This window comes from Eublepharis macularius, chromosome 1 (assembly GCF_028583425.1).
Source record: "Eublepharis macularius isolate TG4126 chromosome 1, MPM_Emac_v1.0, whole genome shotgun sequence".
Classification (NCBI taxonomy): Eukaryota; Metazoa; Chordata; class Lepidosauria; order Squamata; family Eublepharidae; genus Eublepharis; species Eublepharis macularius.
This window is the reverse complement of record NC_072790.1, coordinates 54,224,885-54,240,640: the sequence shown is the minus strand read 5'-3', so window position 1 is coordinate 54,240,640 and position 15,756 is coordinate 54,224,885. Positions and strand designations below refer to the sequence as shown.

At 42.3% G+C, this 15,756-nt stretch overlaps 1 protein-coding gene and 1 non-coding gene across 3 annotated transcripts; both read left to right on the top strand.

Moving 5' to 3' along the window:
• Nucleotides 1-3,764: 3,764 nt before the first annotated feature.
• On the top strand, nt 3,765-12,749 carry RPS7 (ribosomal protein S7). Of its 2 annotated transcripts, none has more exons than XM_054983091.1 (7): nt 3,765-3,821; nt 5,334-5,415; nt 5,856-5,927; nt 7,317-7,460; nt 7,740-7,804; nt 9,116-9,266; nt 12,633-12,749. In XM_054983091.1, exons 2-7 carry the CDS (start codon nt 5,341-5,343, stop codon nt 12,708-12,710), a joined length of 585 nt encoding a protein of 194 aa, XP_054839066.1. In that variant the 5' UTR covers nt 3,765-3,821; nt 5,334-5,340; the 3' UTR covers nt 12,711-12,749. The 2 variants fall into 2 exon arrangements, with proteins under 2 accessions (XP_054839066.1, XP_054839075.1); XM_054983100.1 differs by lacking the exon at nt 3,765-3,821 and adding an exon at nt 3,983-4,012.
• On the top strand, nt 6,141-6,364 carry LOC129345917 (small nucleolar RNA SNORA73 family). Its single transcript, XR_008598644.1, has one exon. It is a non-coding gene; the product is annotated as a small nucleolar RNA SNORA73 family (small nucleolar RNA).
• Nucleotides 12,750-15,756: the final 3,007 nt, after the last annotated feature.

The window sequence follows — 15,756 nt, the reverse complement described above, 5'->3', positions numbered from 1 at the left end:
CCTTGAGGGCACATAACACACGCATGCATACAAGACATTTCTACATGGGTATAATTTTCTCTAGGAACATGCACTGCAAACCAACAATTAGACAACCGTTTTTAGCTGCTATGCAGAGTAAAATGCATGAATGGGGGACCCTGTGACACATAATTCTGTGGATCTTCTTGCATTGATCTACATTGTGTAACTTGCTTTAAGACTCCATGATAAAGACAAACTTATTATAGACTTCTAATTAATGATACAACCAGCATACTGAAAAGATTTGACTTTCTCCCAGTGTAGGATTTTGTAATATCCACTGCAACCATTTTGAAACATAATTTTTCAGTTAATCTAGAACAATGATGTATGATCTTGCATACACAGTTTATGGTGCCCTCCTAGGCAGACTAACCTCTTCTAAATCCACTGAAGATAAGGGTCTTAGAAAGGTGTGTCTCTATTTGGGATGGTGCTGTTAATCTTGTGTGCTCCCCATTTTCCTAAGCAGCACGAAGGTTTTATAGTAACTTTTCTGTGTTTAGTTTCCTCTGGATGAGAGAGCATTAGAGACTCAGTGTCTTTGCTTTATTTACAGATTTGCTTTATTTACACATTTACAGCTGGAGTACAAGTGGAGGAAAAAAAGCCCTCCAACAAGGCAGAAGATCAGCTACCCTACATCAAACCGAGAAAGTGTGTGTGTTCCTGCACCTCAGGGTCCTTCACTATCAACCAACTCACACAACTCCATCATTCAGCTGGAGGGATCACCTTCAAGTTACCGTCGTTTTTTCAACAAATAGAGCTATACAGAGAGCATCATCTAACAATTAGCTTTCATCCAGGAGACACAGCCATTTAAGAAAATAAGACAGTTCTCTGTCAAATTATTGGATTTCCACTGGGAATCAATTTATGCAAAACCCTGGGATAGATCTGATTTGCACTAATCAAACAAATTCTTAACAACACGTGCAATATAAGAGTTTTGTTGCATCTTAAAAGACTGTTAACAGCTGCATGAAGTAGTGGGCTCTTGCTTACAACTTCCTCTCCCTTGCATCTCCATAAACCAGTAGGAGGGTGGCAGAGTTGCATTGCTAGCAGGGAAGAAAATGATGGGTGCAGGAGCTTTGCTAGCTACTGTGTGCGAGAGAAAATAACAAACACACTCAGAGGCTTAGCTTAGGTGGAAAATAAATGAGAGTTCTTTATTATAGGGAACTCCATACTCTGCTGGGAAAGGGGAGAGATAGATTCCTGTTTATTTATACCATTTATAGTCTGATTTCCTCACTGAGCCTCAAGGTGGATCACAGTCTGAGATTAGTATAGTCAATATCAAGGATATTTCAATAAATAATGCCATAAGATAAATCCATGCAAGTTTACAAAGACATAAAATTAACAAAAATCCAATAGAGTTGAAGGAATACTGAAACAGAGCATAAGCAATTCTAGGACTGACATTAAACAAATAGAACCACCCAGTAGGATCATTCATAAAGCAACAGGTAGGATGTGAGGCAACATATTGGTGAAGTCTATGGTACCTAACTCATTAGCGAAGCATCTATTTGAAACCCCTTCTCTACAATACAGCCCTCCTATCTGAGTAAAAAGCCCTTCAGTTTTGAAGCGTTTGCAGAAAGCGAGGAGGGTGTGGGCTGTCCTGAGAATTTTGTGGAGCCTTGAATGCAAAAGTGAGTTGCCTGCATTTGGTCCTGGGTAAATTAGCAACCAATCCCATATAAGGAGATGTGCCAGGCTCTCAGGTAAAGCAGCAGTATTATAGGCAATGTTCACTCACCCCACTCTCCATATTTGGAGATAAGCTGCATTGTAAGTTTCTGATTGGGCCTCTGTTCCCGCTTTTGTTCTCTATTGGTTCTCTGTTCCCGCTCTTGTTGCCTATGTACATAAAAGGCTGTGTTGCAGTTTATGCCTTGCAGTTCACCCCCAGAGCTGGTGCATGTAAAAACAAAAGTTTTTCTGGTAATAAAGCTCAGTGTGGCTGTTTCCAGGTTCTGTCCACCAAAGGGTAGCTTGGCTTGCCAAAACAAACAGGTTTTGGTTCTCCAAACAGGACTCTCCTGACCTCAGGCAGGCTGTTCTACAGGGCAGGGGCTACTACAGAGAATGCTCATGTAGTGGCAGCTGTTGCTTTCCCCCTATCTGTCTAGTCGAAGGATGGTACTGGATTGCAGAACATGTCCTGCATCATGGTGAAAGGTGTAGAGAGAGCAATATAGAAAATAAACAGATCCTTGACTTCTCTGGTTTGTCCTCCGAAACCTGAGGAAGGGAAGCCACAATTAAGTTCACAGTCCTAAACTTATTTAATGAAATGGGTTCTCAATCACTGAGTCTGCAGGCACTTTGTCATTAGCTTTCCAAGGCCAAAATAGTTGCCAATGGAAGTCTAATGATACAGGCTTATATCCCGCAGAGGGTTCTGTGTTTTGCAGATAAGCGGTTGCTGGTGGTTCCCAGCCTGAGGGACGTTTGTTTGCCACGACCAGAGCCAGAGCTTTCTCAGTCTTGGTGCCAGCCTGGTGGATTGCTCTTCCAGCAGAGATCCGGGCCCTGTTACAGTTCCGCATGGCCTGTAGAACGGAGCTGTTCCACCGGACCTATGGCTGAGGTGTCGGAGATTTGTCCCTCCCGATTGCCATGTCCTGCCATACCTGATCTGGACATGAGTCTACTGTGCCAGTTGCACTTTATAGCTTTGAGACAACCTTTTAACTGGAATTGATAGCAGGCACCTCTTTGTATTTGTAATCACCGGTATTTATCTGTTTTTAATGTAAATTGTATTTGTATGTTGAAATATTGCTGAGACCCACACTCAGCCTGCTTGTGGGGAGGGTGGGCTATAAATGGAATAAATAAAATAAGAATGTCTGCATTAGGGTGGGAATTTTTCTTTCTTTTAAACCACAATGTTAGATGGTTTAAAGTTTCCAAACGTTTCTCCCTGCAAGGCAACACGGGATGATTGTGATTCCCAGAAACATAATACAGGCAGTAACTAATTGCAGTGGGCAAACCCCCTTGGATTCCATCCCCAAGATTCCAAGAAGCAGACATCAGGAAATACATTAGCGGGCAATGATGTATGGCATCACTGTACTGGAGAGTAAGCCTCACCAATCTCAACAGTACTTATTTTTTGAATAAACTTAGTAGGATTGGACTGCAAATTTGTTTGAAGATGATACAAAAGTGAAGACACTTTATGGTTTTCCTTGCAGCAGACTCAACAGGACTACTGCTCTGGAAGTGATATATGGTATGCATTAATATAATCCTATACAGCACTTATTTATGCTTCACATATATTAATTGCTATAATTGGGCGTGTGTGTACGCATGTTTCTTGTGATGTAGCAGTTACACGCACAGGTTCTTTGCAGAGAAACAAAGCGATACTCCTTTGTTTCATTTTAAACCTGAACGAAATTATTCGCTCATAATTACACACATCTGCCCTTGAACTCAAGGAGACAGAAAGCAACGTTAACTAAGGAAAAAGTTCATCTTTGTAGCTTACACGGCTATTCAAACTATAACTAGGTTTTGTGTCCTCGGAAACAAACGACAGGCACCGCTTCTATTTCCCAGCAGCATCAACCGCGAATGCGGATTGGTTTTTTCCAAAAGCGGAACTTCCGCCCTACAGCTCAGGTGAGGTCGGAAGCGGTCTTCAAAGTAGACTTCCGGGTGTGGCTTCAAAGCGATAGGCGGGAGGGGTTGTCTATTTTCCGGCAGGGAATCTTGCGGTGCTCTCGCGAGAGCTCTTCCTTTTCCTTAGGCCGGCGCTGCGAGAGGTAGGTGCTGCCCGTTGGGGCCTGGCCTGTAGCGCGGCAGGGTTTTCCCGTCGGGGCTCCGGTAATATTTCGTTGAGGCGAAGAAAGCTGGCCTGTGTGAGAGGACTGCCTCGGGATACGCCCGATTCGCCGCCCCTCGAGACCCGATGGCTGATCTGCGCCGGGGAATGAGCCGGATCCTGCGCTGGCGGGTGATGGAGGAGGGGCAGCTTTGGGAAGGCCTCAGCAGGGGATGGAAAGGGGGGAGGGGGTTGGGACATTGTCGTTCTCGGCCTGTCTGCGCCGGGGAGGCCGCCGTGGCTTTCCAGGCTTTCCTCAGCTGGCTGCTCAGTCCCGACTGCCGTTTCTGCTTCGTGCCCGCGAAGGTCGGCGTTCTTCTCTCGTGGGCTTCTGTTCATCGGTGGCTGACCAGGCAGGAGTAGCTTTCTTAGCTGAGCGTCTGAGGAAGAGCTGGAGGCCGAGCCGTCTCTCCCTAGCAGCCTCTATCCGCTCTGGTAGTTGTAGTAGCACATGGTCGGCTAAGTTGCACGGTCAGGGTGTTGGCAGCGTGGATGCAGAACTTGTAATATTTCCAGCTTAGGTCGTAACTAGTTGCTGTTGGGGTTTTTCTCATCCTGCGGTTGTTGAAACTCCGGTGTTCCTGGAAAGAGCTGCTGCAAAAACATTTAATGCGTTTTTATTCTCCTTTTCCTTCGAAGAGTTCGTGGTGGTATACGCGGTTCTCCCTTCTTTCATTGTATTCTCATAACATCACCGTTGAGGTGAGCTAGACTGAGGGAGAGAGTAACTAGATAGGTCTCCCAGAGAGTTTCATATCAAGTAGGGATTTGAGCTGGGGCCTTCCTAGTTGACGTGCTGCACTTCAGTGCAGTGACAGTTGCCCTGTAGTATCCCATATTACTTGGGGCCCCTTAGAAGCTGGATATGGTGTCCAGGAGCTTGTCGCTGCTAAATGAGCTTCTGTCTCTTGCTGTATGACTAATTGTCTAATGTCTTAAGGGGTAGTAATCCTTTTTGTATTTACACATACAACACTCTTTAGACATTTTGTAAATGCTTCTCTCGTTACAACAGAATTGTGAAGTGGATGTCATATGTATGGTAGGGTGAAGCCACAGTAAACAGTATCTTGTATAGCTACATTATTTAGACGTTTTGTGTTTTGTTCAATACAACAGCCTTGAGAAATGCATGTAACATTATGTGGAAGGATGAAGCCACAGTAAACAACATATCACCAAAGACAACCTAATGAGTTCAGATCTTGGTTTCAATTTGAACCAGGGGTTTCTTGCTCATGCTATATTCTAATTAACTCTTGGTTTATTCTTGTTTATAGCTCGACTTGTTAGTGACTTTATATGGCATTTATTGTGCAAATAAAGATTAAAGTTAGCATGACTAATTATGACAATGATCAAACTTACAGAGGTGGGGGTTTGCTTGCAGATCATCAAAATCGTTCTTTATAACAAACGCTAATGCATTGCTTGTTTTTGCTTTGGAATATAGAACGGCCATGTTCAGTTCCAGTGCGAAGATTGTGAAGCCCAATGGCGAAAAGCCAGATGAATTTGAGTCTGGTATCTCCCAGGTAAGTACTGTTTTGATAATAGCATTAATTGTTTTCCTTATAGAACATCAGCATTGAACACTTCTATATCCAGTCTGAAACTTCATGTTGACGCTATGCGGTAGATTAGTGCTTAGCTACACTGATACTGTGGTAATAAGCCACTGTACAAGATGGGTCAAGGTGTTGTTGTAAACCAGTGGTTTAGGAGTTACGACCAAAATACGTTAGAGCTTGATCTACTGATTTTTGTGCATTTAAAATGTGGTTGGAGTTGCTGTGTAGGGCTCTCTTGGACCAGTCTGCTGTAATCTTCTGTATGGATGCTTGACTGATTTGCACTTGTCAAAATAATTCTGGCATTTAGTGACTTTTCCCTGTGGTTAAGAGTAAGTACAACTGGTTGTTCTCAGAAATCATTCATTAAATTAACATGTTAGTATTTTCTTTCTTCCTTCAAGGCTCTTCTGGAGTTGGAGATGAATTCTGACTTAAAGGCTCAGCTGAGAGAATTGAACATCACAGCTGCAAAGGTAGCTTAAAATCATGCTTTTACATTCATGCAGGCTGTAGTTGGGCTCCTAGTGTATACATCTTTAATGTATTAAATGATGTTTAGCGGTCAGTATTGGTTGGCGTAGTCAAATGTATGTTAAATTGAATAGATTTTTTCCCTAAAAACAGGTCAACCTTTTGCATTACTATTAATGTGAAGTGACATATGTGGCTGTTGCTTCAGAATGAACCCAACATGGGCATCCAGCAAGGTGGCTCTTGCATGGCTCTGCCCAAGTGGCGTATGGGAGCGTAGCTCTGGAAAGGGCGATGACGTATGGTCCCATTCCACAATGTTGGACAGAAAGTTTTTTCTTCCCTGGCTTACATGGCTGGTGGAGAGGGCGTCCTGTATATTCCTACAACTTCTCAGTGCTTGTGGTTGCTGAGGAGACAAACCATGCGGGACACGTGCACAAAATGCATTCCATACTTAAGGAGTAGCCATCTCAGAAAAATATACGTGGTAGCGATTTTGATTTTTGCATGCATCATGTGACCATCAGAAATATTTGTGTAAAAGGCTATTGTTGCAGTTTGTACCTTTGCGCAAGGTATTTGTTCATACATTGCCACGTGCACTAATAAGGAAATCTCTGGATATGGAAAATGATCATGTTATATCCTTTACAGTTAGAAAATGAATGCTTTGATGACGTTTCAGTTGTGCATTTGTCTTTTATCCTGGTGAGGTACCAGAAGTACAGCTAGCCTCAAAGTAAGCCACGAGATTAAGAGTTTTTAAGGCAAATATTTGGTTTTTGTTTGCTTGCTAGTGTTCTCCATTTGTTGGATGTGTGACTATCATGTCACGCAACTTCCTTAGGTGAGGAATGCTAGAAACAGATTATCTTCCTGTACTAACAGTCAAGCTGTCAACTGCAGGTAGATGTCTTCTCATTCTAAACTCAGAAGTTTAAGAATAATCAATATTGAATTGATTTCGTATGTGCTTGATAGGTGTCCATGGATAACTTGTTCTTGGTGCTTATAAATAGTTCCGTAGTTTAGAAGCAGTAATGTATAATGAAATAAAGTTAATAAATGTGATCTTAATTATATCAGGATGTATAGCATGTTTCCCTTTGAGCGTGCAGTTTCCTTGTCTTTGATCAGTCTTGGGGTGCTTCTGTCAGAACTGAAGAATAGTCAGGAAAAACAAGCTTGATGCTGGTATCCAGCACTTTACAGTGCAACCCTGAGAAAACTTAAGGCTTAGACTGGAGTAACTGGTTAGGATTGCGCCAGTAGTCAAGGTTTTTTTCTACTTCATCACTACTGAAGTACTCAAACTGCAAATAATATTTTAAAAACGCAGGCTGTATTCATCCTTGGTTACTTCAAAATGGGTGTCTGTTCTTACTTAGGAAATTGAAGTGGGTAGCGGTAAAAAAGCGATCATCATATTTGTACCAGTTCCTCAACTGAAATCTTTCCAGAAGATTCAGGTGCGGCTAGTTCGTGAGTTGGAGAAAAAATTCAGTGGAAAGCATGTGGTGTTCATTGCTCAGGTATGTGGCAGCTTGACATAAGTTTCTCCAAAAACACAGTTTAGGAAAGCAAAAGAGGTTTGAGGAAGTAGAACAGTTGTTTTTTCCTGTGAACATTTTGCTAAACCTTAGCTGTAGCCTGCAATTACATAAATATTTGGCAGAAGTTTCTCTGAACTCAGATCAACATTCAGTTAACCAAATAGAGTGTAACCTCACACTGGAACTCTGCTTTAGGATATCAAGTAACGAACCAATCAGATTGTACTAATAGGCTACTCTGTTCTTCCTCCTATATAGAGAAGAATTTTGCCAAAACCAACAAGAAAAAGCCGCACAAAAAACAAGCAAAAGCGCCCCAGGAGGTAATCTGCTGATCTTTATACTTGATGTTGATGTGAGAGAGCGGTTAAGTACATATATGTTAAAGTTGTGTTTTGATAACTAACCCTTAAACTTTACTAACATGGATGTATAGCTTATACTTTACAGCTTGAAGATGCAAGGAAAAGGTTTGTGTGTTATGTGTGGTGAAAAGTCACTTCTGATTTAAGGTGGCCCTATGAATTAAAGACCTCCAAAACAATCTATCATTGATAGCCTTGCTTAGGTCTTACAATGGAAGCCATGACCATCTCATATTGAGTCGTCTTCTTTTCCTACCACTTTCAACTTTTCCTAGCATTGTCATCTTTTTCAGTGATTCTTGTCTTTTCATCATGTGACCACGGAAGGAGTTTAGTGGCTACAATATTAATTTAATGTACAAAACTGACTTATCACTGTTACTTGCTAAATAAAGTAGGCATTATTACATTAAACCTCTCGGGAGTTATCCTTACAAGACCTGAACTGGTCAGTGGTGTAAGGCTGTCATCACATTTTTTTTTCCTTTTAGCAGTAAAAATCATAGTAACTTGGCAGCATGAATATTTCTGTATACTTGGGACACTAGTGGGCCTGGTGAAGTTCTGCCTAGAACTTTTCTAGTTGATGGAAGGGGAAGCTTTTCTTCCTTTGTGTGCTGTGTGTAAGAGTGGTCACTGCTGTGTTAGGCAGAGAGTAGCTGGCTTTAATTTTAGTTGGAAGCAGATAGTTTGAGCATTTAGCTTTCTGGGCCTTTTGGGTTGCCATGGGGCATCCCTGCAGTTTTAGAAAGCAGAGTAGTGAAAGGGCTGGGTAGTTGTTCAGCCAAGGATAGCTGCCTCAAATAAACAGAGACAAAATCCCACTGGTACTATATTATCAGACAGAACTTCTTTAAATTGCATGGTCTGCAGGCTAGTTAAACCTAAGTACTCTGAGAATTTGTTCCCATTGGCTCTAGTAGAAGTGAAAAAACTGGTTGAAGTACCCTTTATTTAGCATCTTCTGCACAATTCTCAGAAAGTGATTGTAGCATATGTTTTGTTACTATAATACTGAGTTCTGTAAAGACAGGCAAAAAAGGGCTTTGCTTAAATGTACATACAGGCTGTGCATATGTTCTTATTAATAACTGTATAGATCCTGAATGTTTCCGTAACAGAAAATCTGTTGATGGGAGCCAGTTGCCAAGTTCAAACTTTATTGGTTTGGAGCAAATATGGCAGTGCAACATCAGTATTAAAATGGAAGGAAAGTGCTTGATCTGAAGCAGATTGGTACATTATAAAAATACTTTGTGTTCTTTTCAGCCGTACACTTACTGCAGTGCACGATGCCATTCTTGAAGACCTGGTTTTCCCAAGTGAAATTGTGGGCAAGAGAATCCGCGTAAAACTGGATGGCAGCCGGCTTATAAAGGTCCACTTAGACAAAGCGCAACAGAATAATGTTGAACACAAGGCAAGAAATATTTTGTGAAGTTACCATTTTTAGGACAAGCTGTAGAGATGAGATCTTCACAACGGAACTGCTGGTACTTTTGAGTTGAGAAATGATAGTAAATAATGGAATAGTAGGGATTGAGTTAGGTTGCTGTAGTTTATCTCTGTTGGAACTGTTGGATACTCACCATCTCGGAGTCTCTTCATGAGTTGTTTTTTCTCAGCAGCTATATCTGAAAATTCAAAGTTGAGTGCCATGGAGGACCATAGACTTGTTTTTATGGGGGTTTCAGAGATCGCTGCACATCTTGCAAAATGGTTGCTGTCCCCTCCATGCTTACCCTGCCGATACATTTTCAAAGCCATTGTAGTATTGTTAGAGTGCTGAGCTTGGATTTGGGAGAGCAAGTTGTAAATCCCTGCTCATACCAGAAACCTAACAGTGATTATAGGCCTGAAGGCTGATGGATGACAAGAAAAGCCATGTACAGTGCCCTAAGTTCCGTGCTCAACGGATGGAACAAAAATGTAATAATAATTTGGATTGGCAGTTTATTGGGCTTGGTGCTGATACATTATCAGCAGTTCCCAGTGTGATTGCAGGTAAACATTGAGTTCTAGAAACAGCAAAAATTGTTTTAAGAATTGCTAGGAAGTCTGTGAAGGTATATACGGTGGTTGCTATAACCAGTGCTTTTTTGTGTTAAAATAAGTGCTAGTGCTCATACATAAGGTTGCACAATTTTCTACCAATTCTCGCTTCCTGTGCAGATCTCCACTAGGTTGTTCTTGAGGGTCCACTGACCTGCAGGAACAATGTTTCAGAGGGCACAGTAGACTGCAGCAGAAGAGGGGAGATCGCTGCTGCTCCCTCTTAAGAAAAGGGTACTTTGTCTTCATGGTGTAGTTGGATAGAGGACGTTATCTGGTAATCCTTACAAAACAACCCTATAAAGTAACAACATAAGAGCCTGCTGGATCAGATCAGTGCAGCATCCTGTCTTACCCAATGGCTGGCCAGTTGCCGTGGAAGGACAACAGATAGGTCATAGAGGCTGAGCCCTTTCTCTGAAGTTGCCTCCTGGCACTGGTATTTAAAGTTTCACTGTCTCTGAATATGGAGGTTCGCTTTAGTTCCCATGGCTAGTAGCCACTGATAGGCCCGACCTCCATGAACAGTATTATCTTCAGGGTGTAAGCAGCTGTAACATATCTAATCCAAGGCTACTTGTGAATTCAAATCAGTGGCAAGAGCAGATTTGGGGACACACTGATTCTTATTACTTGGCTTTCCAAATGTGTGTTAAAGTTTTTTATTGCTTGGCTGGAAGAGTTGGCAACTGACAAGGAAGAAACCTGATAAGAGGATGATCTGAAAGCGGGCAGAAGCCTTTTCATAATGTAGAAATCAGTATTAAGGTCTGCAGGGCAAACTGCTTTTAAAGACTTAGAAGCAGGGTGAAAAGTTAGCTATACTGTTTGTGAAAAGATACCTTGAGAAGGTGCTTAGAAGTTTAATTTGAATATTCATATTTTACTTTAGGAGCGAAAAAAATCACTTTTCATATCCTGCAAGGGAGGGAGAGCAGGCAATTGACAGCTCTTTCCACCTCCTTCACTGGGCTCCACATCCATCTGGCTTGCAGGGCAGCAGCGACTCCTGGCCTGCTGAGACCGATGCAGCTTGCCCTGTTGCTCAGCCTGCTTTCCCCTACCCAGCCTTTTCCTTCCACACCTCCATAAAGAAGGGAGGAAGAGCAGGCAATTGCCAGCTAGTTCTCTATTGGTGAATACCCCTCTCCACAGTCTGGCCTCTTTCCCTACGAGCTCCTCCAGTGTTCGGCTCTGCACCATGCCAACTTGTGAAGCAGTCGCAGCTCCTTGTCTGCCTGGGCCTGCAGTGATTTATGCATTGCCTGGTCTGCCTCACTCCTTAGATCAGGAAGGAAGACAGCCTGCAGCTCTCCCAACCACCCAGCTGGAACAGTGGCAGTGGCTGGGCTCCTTCTTCCTACCCAACTCAGGCATGGTGGCTCAGGACACGTCTGGGTTTTTGCATATCTGTGTTCATGTCCACCATCCCTCTGTGCCCTCTGGCTGTCGTGGCTCGGGTCCCAGCATGCCTGCCCTTGCTTCTGTGCATGCCTGCCCCAACCTGCTGCCTCCTCTCTCGTTGGCTGAGTGGGGTTGGCCCGCACATGAGGATCAGGACTTGGGAGAGCTCTGGAAAAAAGGTGTCAGCACTCAGTGCTGGAGAGTACTGTCACAAAAAAGCCGTGGCTTATAGCACTCCCCTTTACTACCATTTTTGCTAAAGGCAAAATAAAACACTTGTCCACCCTTGTCAAGTTTGGTGTAGTGGTTAAAACGGGGTTTGATTCCCCACTTCTCCACTTGAAGCTGGCTGGGTGACCTTTGGTGAGTCACAGCTTCTTGGAGCTCTCTCAGCCCCACTCACCTCACATGGTGATTGTTGTGAGGATAATAACATACTTTGTATACCACTCTGAGTGGGTTTTAAGTTGTCCTGAGGGGCAGTATATAAATGGAATGTTGTTACTGTTATTATTGTCCTGATCCCCATAAAGCTGGTGTCCTTCTGATTATAGGCTGCACGAATGCATGTTCTAGAGATGTTTAGGAAAGGAGACTTGCATCTTTAGGCTACCCTAGTCCATTCTTCCACCCTCCACTAATGCCAGTTGTAGCAGACTGGGTCCAGCAGTGTTTTGCTCAATTGAACACAAACGTGGATCATTTTAGCTGCTTATGTAGATTGGGAAACAGTTCCCATGCAACTGCAAGCATGTGTTGAAAGTGGGCAAATAGGAAAATCACCCCATTGCCTTCTCTTCAGTCATCTTGATAGTGGGTACCAGAAATTGGTTAGTGTATGTATACATGTGTGTATAATGTGTATACATATTTCATTCTAGTGAAAAGAAAAAATGTGTCCTTTACGTGAGAATTCACGTGTACTGCCCTTTTAGCACTTAACTGCATCAGTATCGCTTGGGATTCTAAGTACAGTGACATAGTTAAATTCAGAGAAGCAGAGAAGTTAGCCGTGTTAGTCTGTGGTAGCAAAATCAAAAAGAGTCCAGTAGCACCTTTAAGACTAACCAATTTTATTTTAGCATAAGCTTTCGAGAATCAAGTTCTCTTCTTCAGATGCCTGATACAGAGACTGGTCAAACACAGAAGAGCATAGTTAAATTCCACAGTATTGTACAATGCATTTGTCTTCAGTTACGAATGTTTATGGGCATTGTCTTGTAGAATCCTATAGGTTTTCAGACTCTACAAATAATTACAAAAGAAACAATGTATTATCTTCTAGAAAATGATAGCAAGCATAAATTTGGCTTCTGTTCTTTTTTTGCAGGTAGAAACATTTTCTGGTGTCTACAAGAAGCTCACAGGCAAAGATGTTGTGTTTGAGTTTCCAGAATTCCAGCTGTAAAGTGCAAAGAAATGACTGAATAAACAGTTAATTGTTATATCTCTTGAAAGTAATGTCTTTTATTAAAAAGATTGTTACATATAAGGTTTGGCTTTAGAAAATAAAGGTCCCAAGAGACAGTTTCACAGCTATAGAATGTAGGTAACAGAAAACTCCCTAAGGTTTTTATTATTTGTCTGTTGTGCCCTCCATGTACATTGGCATTTTGGAACTTTCTGAAAAGTTAGGTTAAAAACGTGAGCTTGCAACAGATCTATACACTTGATGGTAATGAGATAGACAAAAACTCCTAGGTTCTTTGGCCAAAAATATTGGAAGCGTTGGAAAATATTGGAAGCAGTCTAACGATTGCTTCAACTTGAATACCCTAGACTGTAAGGATTACTTAAACAAGTGTATGCTTTCAAGTCCTTCAGCCTAAAAATACTGCCCATTTATGTTGGGGGGGAAAAAGAGCACAGTGCCGTCAGTTCCAGTGCAGACTGTATAAGATAAACTGGCTTCTATACAAGTGACAATGTTGATCATGTCTTGACTAATGTCTGCAGCCATCAGGCTTGACCAGACTTTCAAAAATCAGCCAGCAATAGCTGTTCAGTAGAACTATGGGAACTGCAAGGACTTGCGTGGGGCATCTCATTTTCCTCTCCCACACTATTTCCTTTTTCTTTTCCCTGAAAACCCACAGACTCCCACTGTGCTCTGTCCTTCTCTTTATCCTGTCCACCAGCAAACCTACCTTTATCTGCCCTGCCTAGTCTTCCTTTCCCACCTTCCCTCCCTCTGGCAGCCTCTTCCCAGAAAAGCTCTTGCTGAGTTGCACAGAGCTGGCTGCCAGGTCAGGTTTGGCTCACTTGCACAGCGCCAGCTGCCAGTCCCAGTCGTGTTGTGGGAAACTGGCAAGAACTGGCAGGGGTACTTCACATTCCCCTGTATCCTTCTCCCTAGTGTTTCCTTTTTCTTCCTCATGGCAACCCCTATATTCTCATTTTGCGCTGCTTCTCTTTACAGGGGATGCAATTTAGTCTAGCCTGTCCAAAAATAACTCTTTAGTGAACAGGCAGCAACTCCACTGCAGTTTTGGTGTTGTTTGCTTGACAAAGAGCCCCTCCACCCCCTCCAGAGGGATTCCTCCATAGGGAATTACGGAGCCAAATCATTTTGGAATCCCCAAAGAATAAAAACTGAATACAAACCCAGTATTTTTGGACCTGAATATTAGGAGTACTGATACTTATGGTCTTCCTGCTCCCCAAGTCTGAAAAATACAGATTTTTTTTTAGTGCATATCCCTACTTCTCCCACCCACTCACCTAGCTTTAATTTGTCCCCCATCTTCAGCTATATTTCTCCCCAGTGGGGGACTGTTGCAGTTTACATCATTCTCCTTCATTTTGTCCTCCCAACAGTCCTGTGAGGTAGCTTAGGCTGAGAGTGGCCCAAGGTCACACAGTAAGCTTCCACAGCAGAATGGTAATTTGAATCTGGATCTCCTGGATCTTAGTCTGAAACTAACCACCGCACCATGTGTTGGGGTGCCTGCTCTTGAACAGTAGCAAGGCTTGGGTAAGTCATGCAAATTGGGGCTTAGCCAGGTGTTTGCTGCTGGGCTGCCCCTGATGTGTCCTCCTTCAGACCAAAACAGCATTCAAATGGGTGCTGCTCCCTCTGCCTTTTACTGAGGCAAACCAAGACTTGAAGGATGGTTACGTTGTAATTATTGCCTAGTAATCCCAATAATGGCTGTTGAAAGCATTTGTTTCTTAAAGCTACAAGTGCTGCTTCTACTATTTTTTTGTGCGGGGGGGATATTAACCTCCCCTGTCTTTTTATATTTGATTATTCTGCAAACTTTTTCAGGTTTGCAGAAAGAGTTGTCAGTCCGTGGCTCCAATCTCTGGGTTTAAGTATCCATATATGGGTCCATGTTGAGAATTAGACATGATGCTAGTATAATTTTATGCATTAGTGTTAGTTGTTCCAGCAGTGTAATAAGGGTATGATATGACAGGAAGAACCGAGTTACTTTGATGGATTGTTGTGGATAAACGCAGGTGAGAATTTTGTTTCTCAAAGAATGTGCAAAATGCTTTGTAGCCATCTTTCTAGATCATGATGAAAAATACCACCACTCTGGCGATGATGTTTAAAATCTCAATTTAAGTAGTATGTTGTGCTGAAATCAGAACCTACCTATGCTCCTGCTACAGTTAGAGATTGGAAACTGTAATGGACTTTGTACAACTGGGTAGATCCAAAGACTCCCTTGTACTAAATGAGTAAATTCCCTGTGTTGGAGCTATCCTCCTTGCATAGTGGAAGAGAATTGCTGGATCCAATAACAAATTTCTTCATTTGTAGTCTGCCTTTCTCACAGAGACTCAAGGCAGAATACAAGCAATGCAATAAACATGACCTGTTCAAATTACCTGAGGAGAGAATGTTTTCAGCTGAAGTTCCCATGGGCTTATTCTGTATGGGATAATCTTCTGAAAGAAATTTTTTTCTAAAAAACGGAAGGTCAGTACTTCATGTAAATTTGTTGTGTGTATGGTGTGAGTGAGTGCATGTATGGTGAATGAATGTTGCAAATGTATTTTGTGAAATCTGGAAACCTTGGATATCTAGGGGAACGCTCACAATTGCCTAAACAGAGCATCATTTACTGGTATATGCTGGGAACATGATTTTTGCATGTATGGAAGTCCTGCAAATTCCCATACTGAAATCAATGTGAATTTGGGTGAAGAATCTCGATATGAATCATCATGACCTGTTAGTAACCTTCTGCTTTCTCTTGCTCCATCTAAATTTGGGTACCACGAAAAAGATGCATCTTGTGAGAGATGTTATATTCTTTCAAGGAATGTTCTTCTTTTCTAAGACAAAAGGGCTTTGAACTTCAGCTTGGATCCTGCTAATCATAATTATGAAGTTACTTGGTCTGTTTTTCTTTTTTGGCTTTCCCTGTTGGTGATCCAAGAACTTCAGATTTTGGGTGTTTGAACTGGGAAAGGAAAGAGGGATACAAGATGAACTTGTCCCT

Coding starts and splice junctions, on each gene's coding strand:
- RPS7 (XM_054983091.1), top strand. CDS start 5,341: ATGTTCAGTTCCAGTGCGAAGATTGTGAAGCCCAATGGCGAAAAGCCA. Junction 5,416..5,855: donor TTGAGTCTGGTATCTCCCAG/GTAAGTACTGTT, acceptor TCTTCCTTCAAG/GCTCTTCTGGAGTTGGAGAT. Junction 7,461..7,739: donor ATGTGGTGTTCATTGCTCAG/GTATGTGGCAGC, acceptor CCTCCTATATAG/AGAAGAATTTTGCCAAAACC.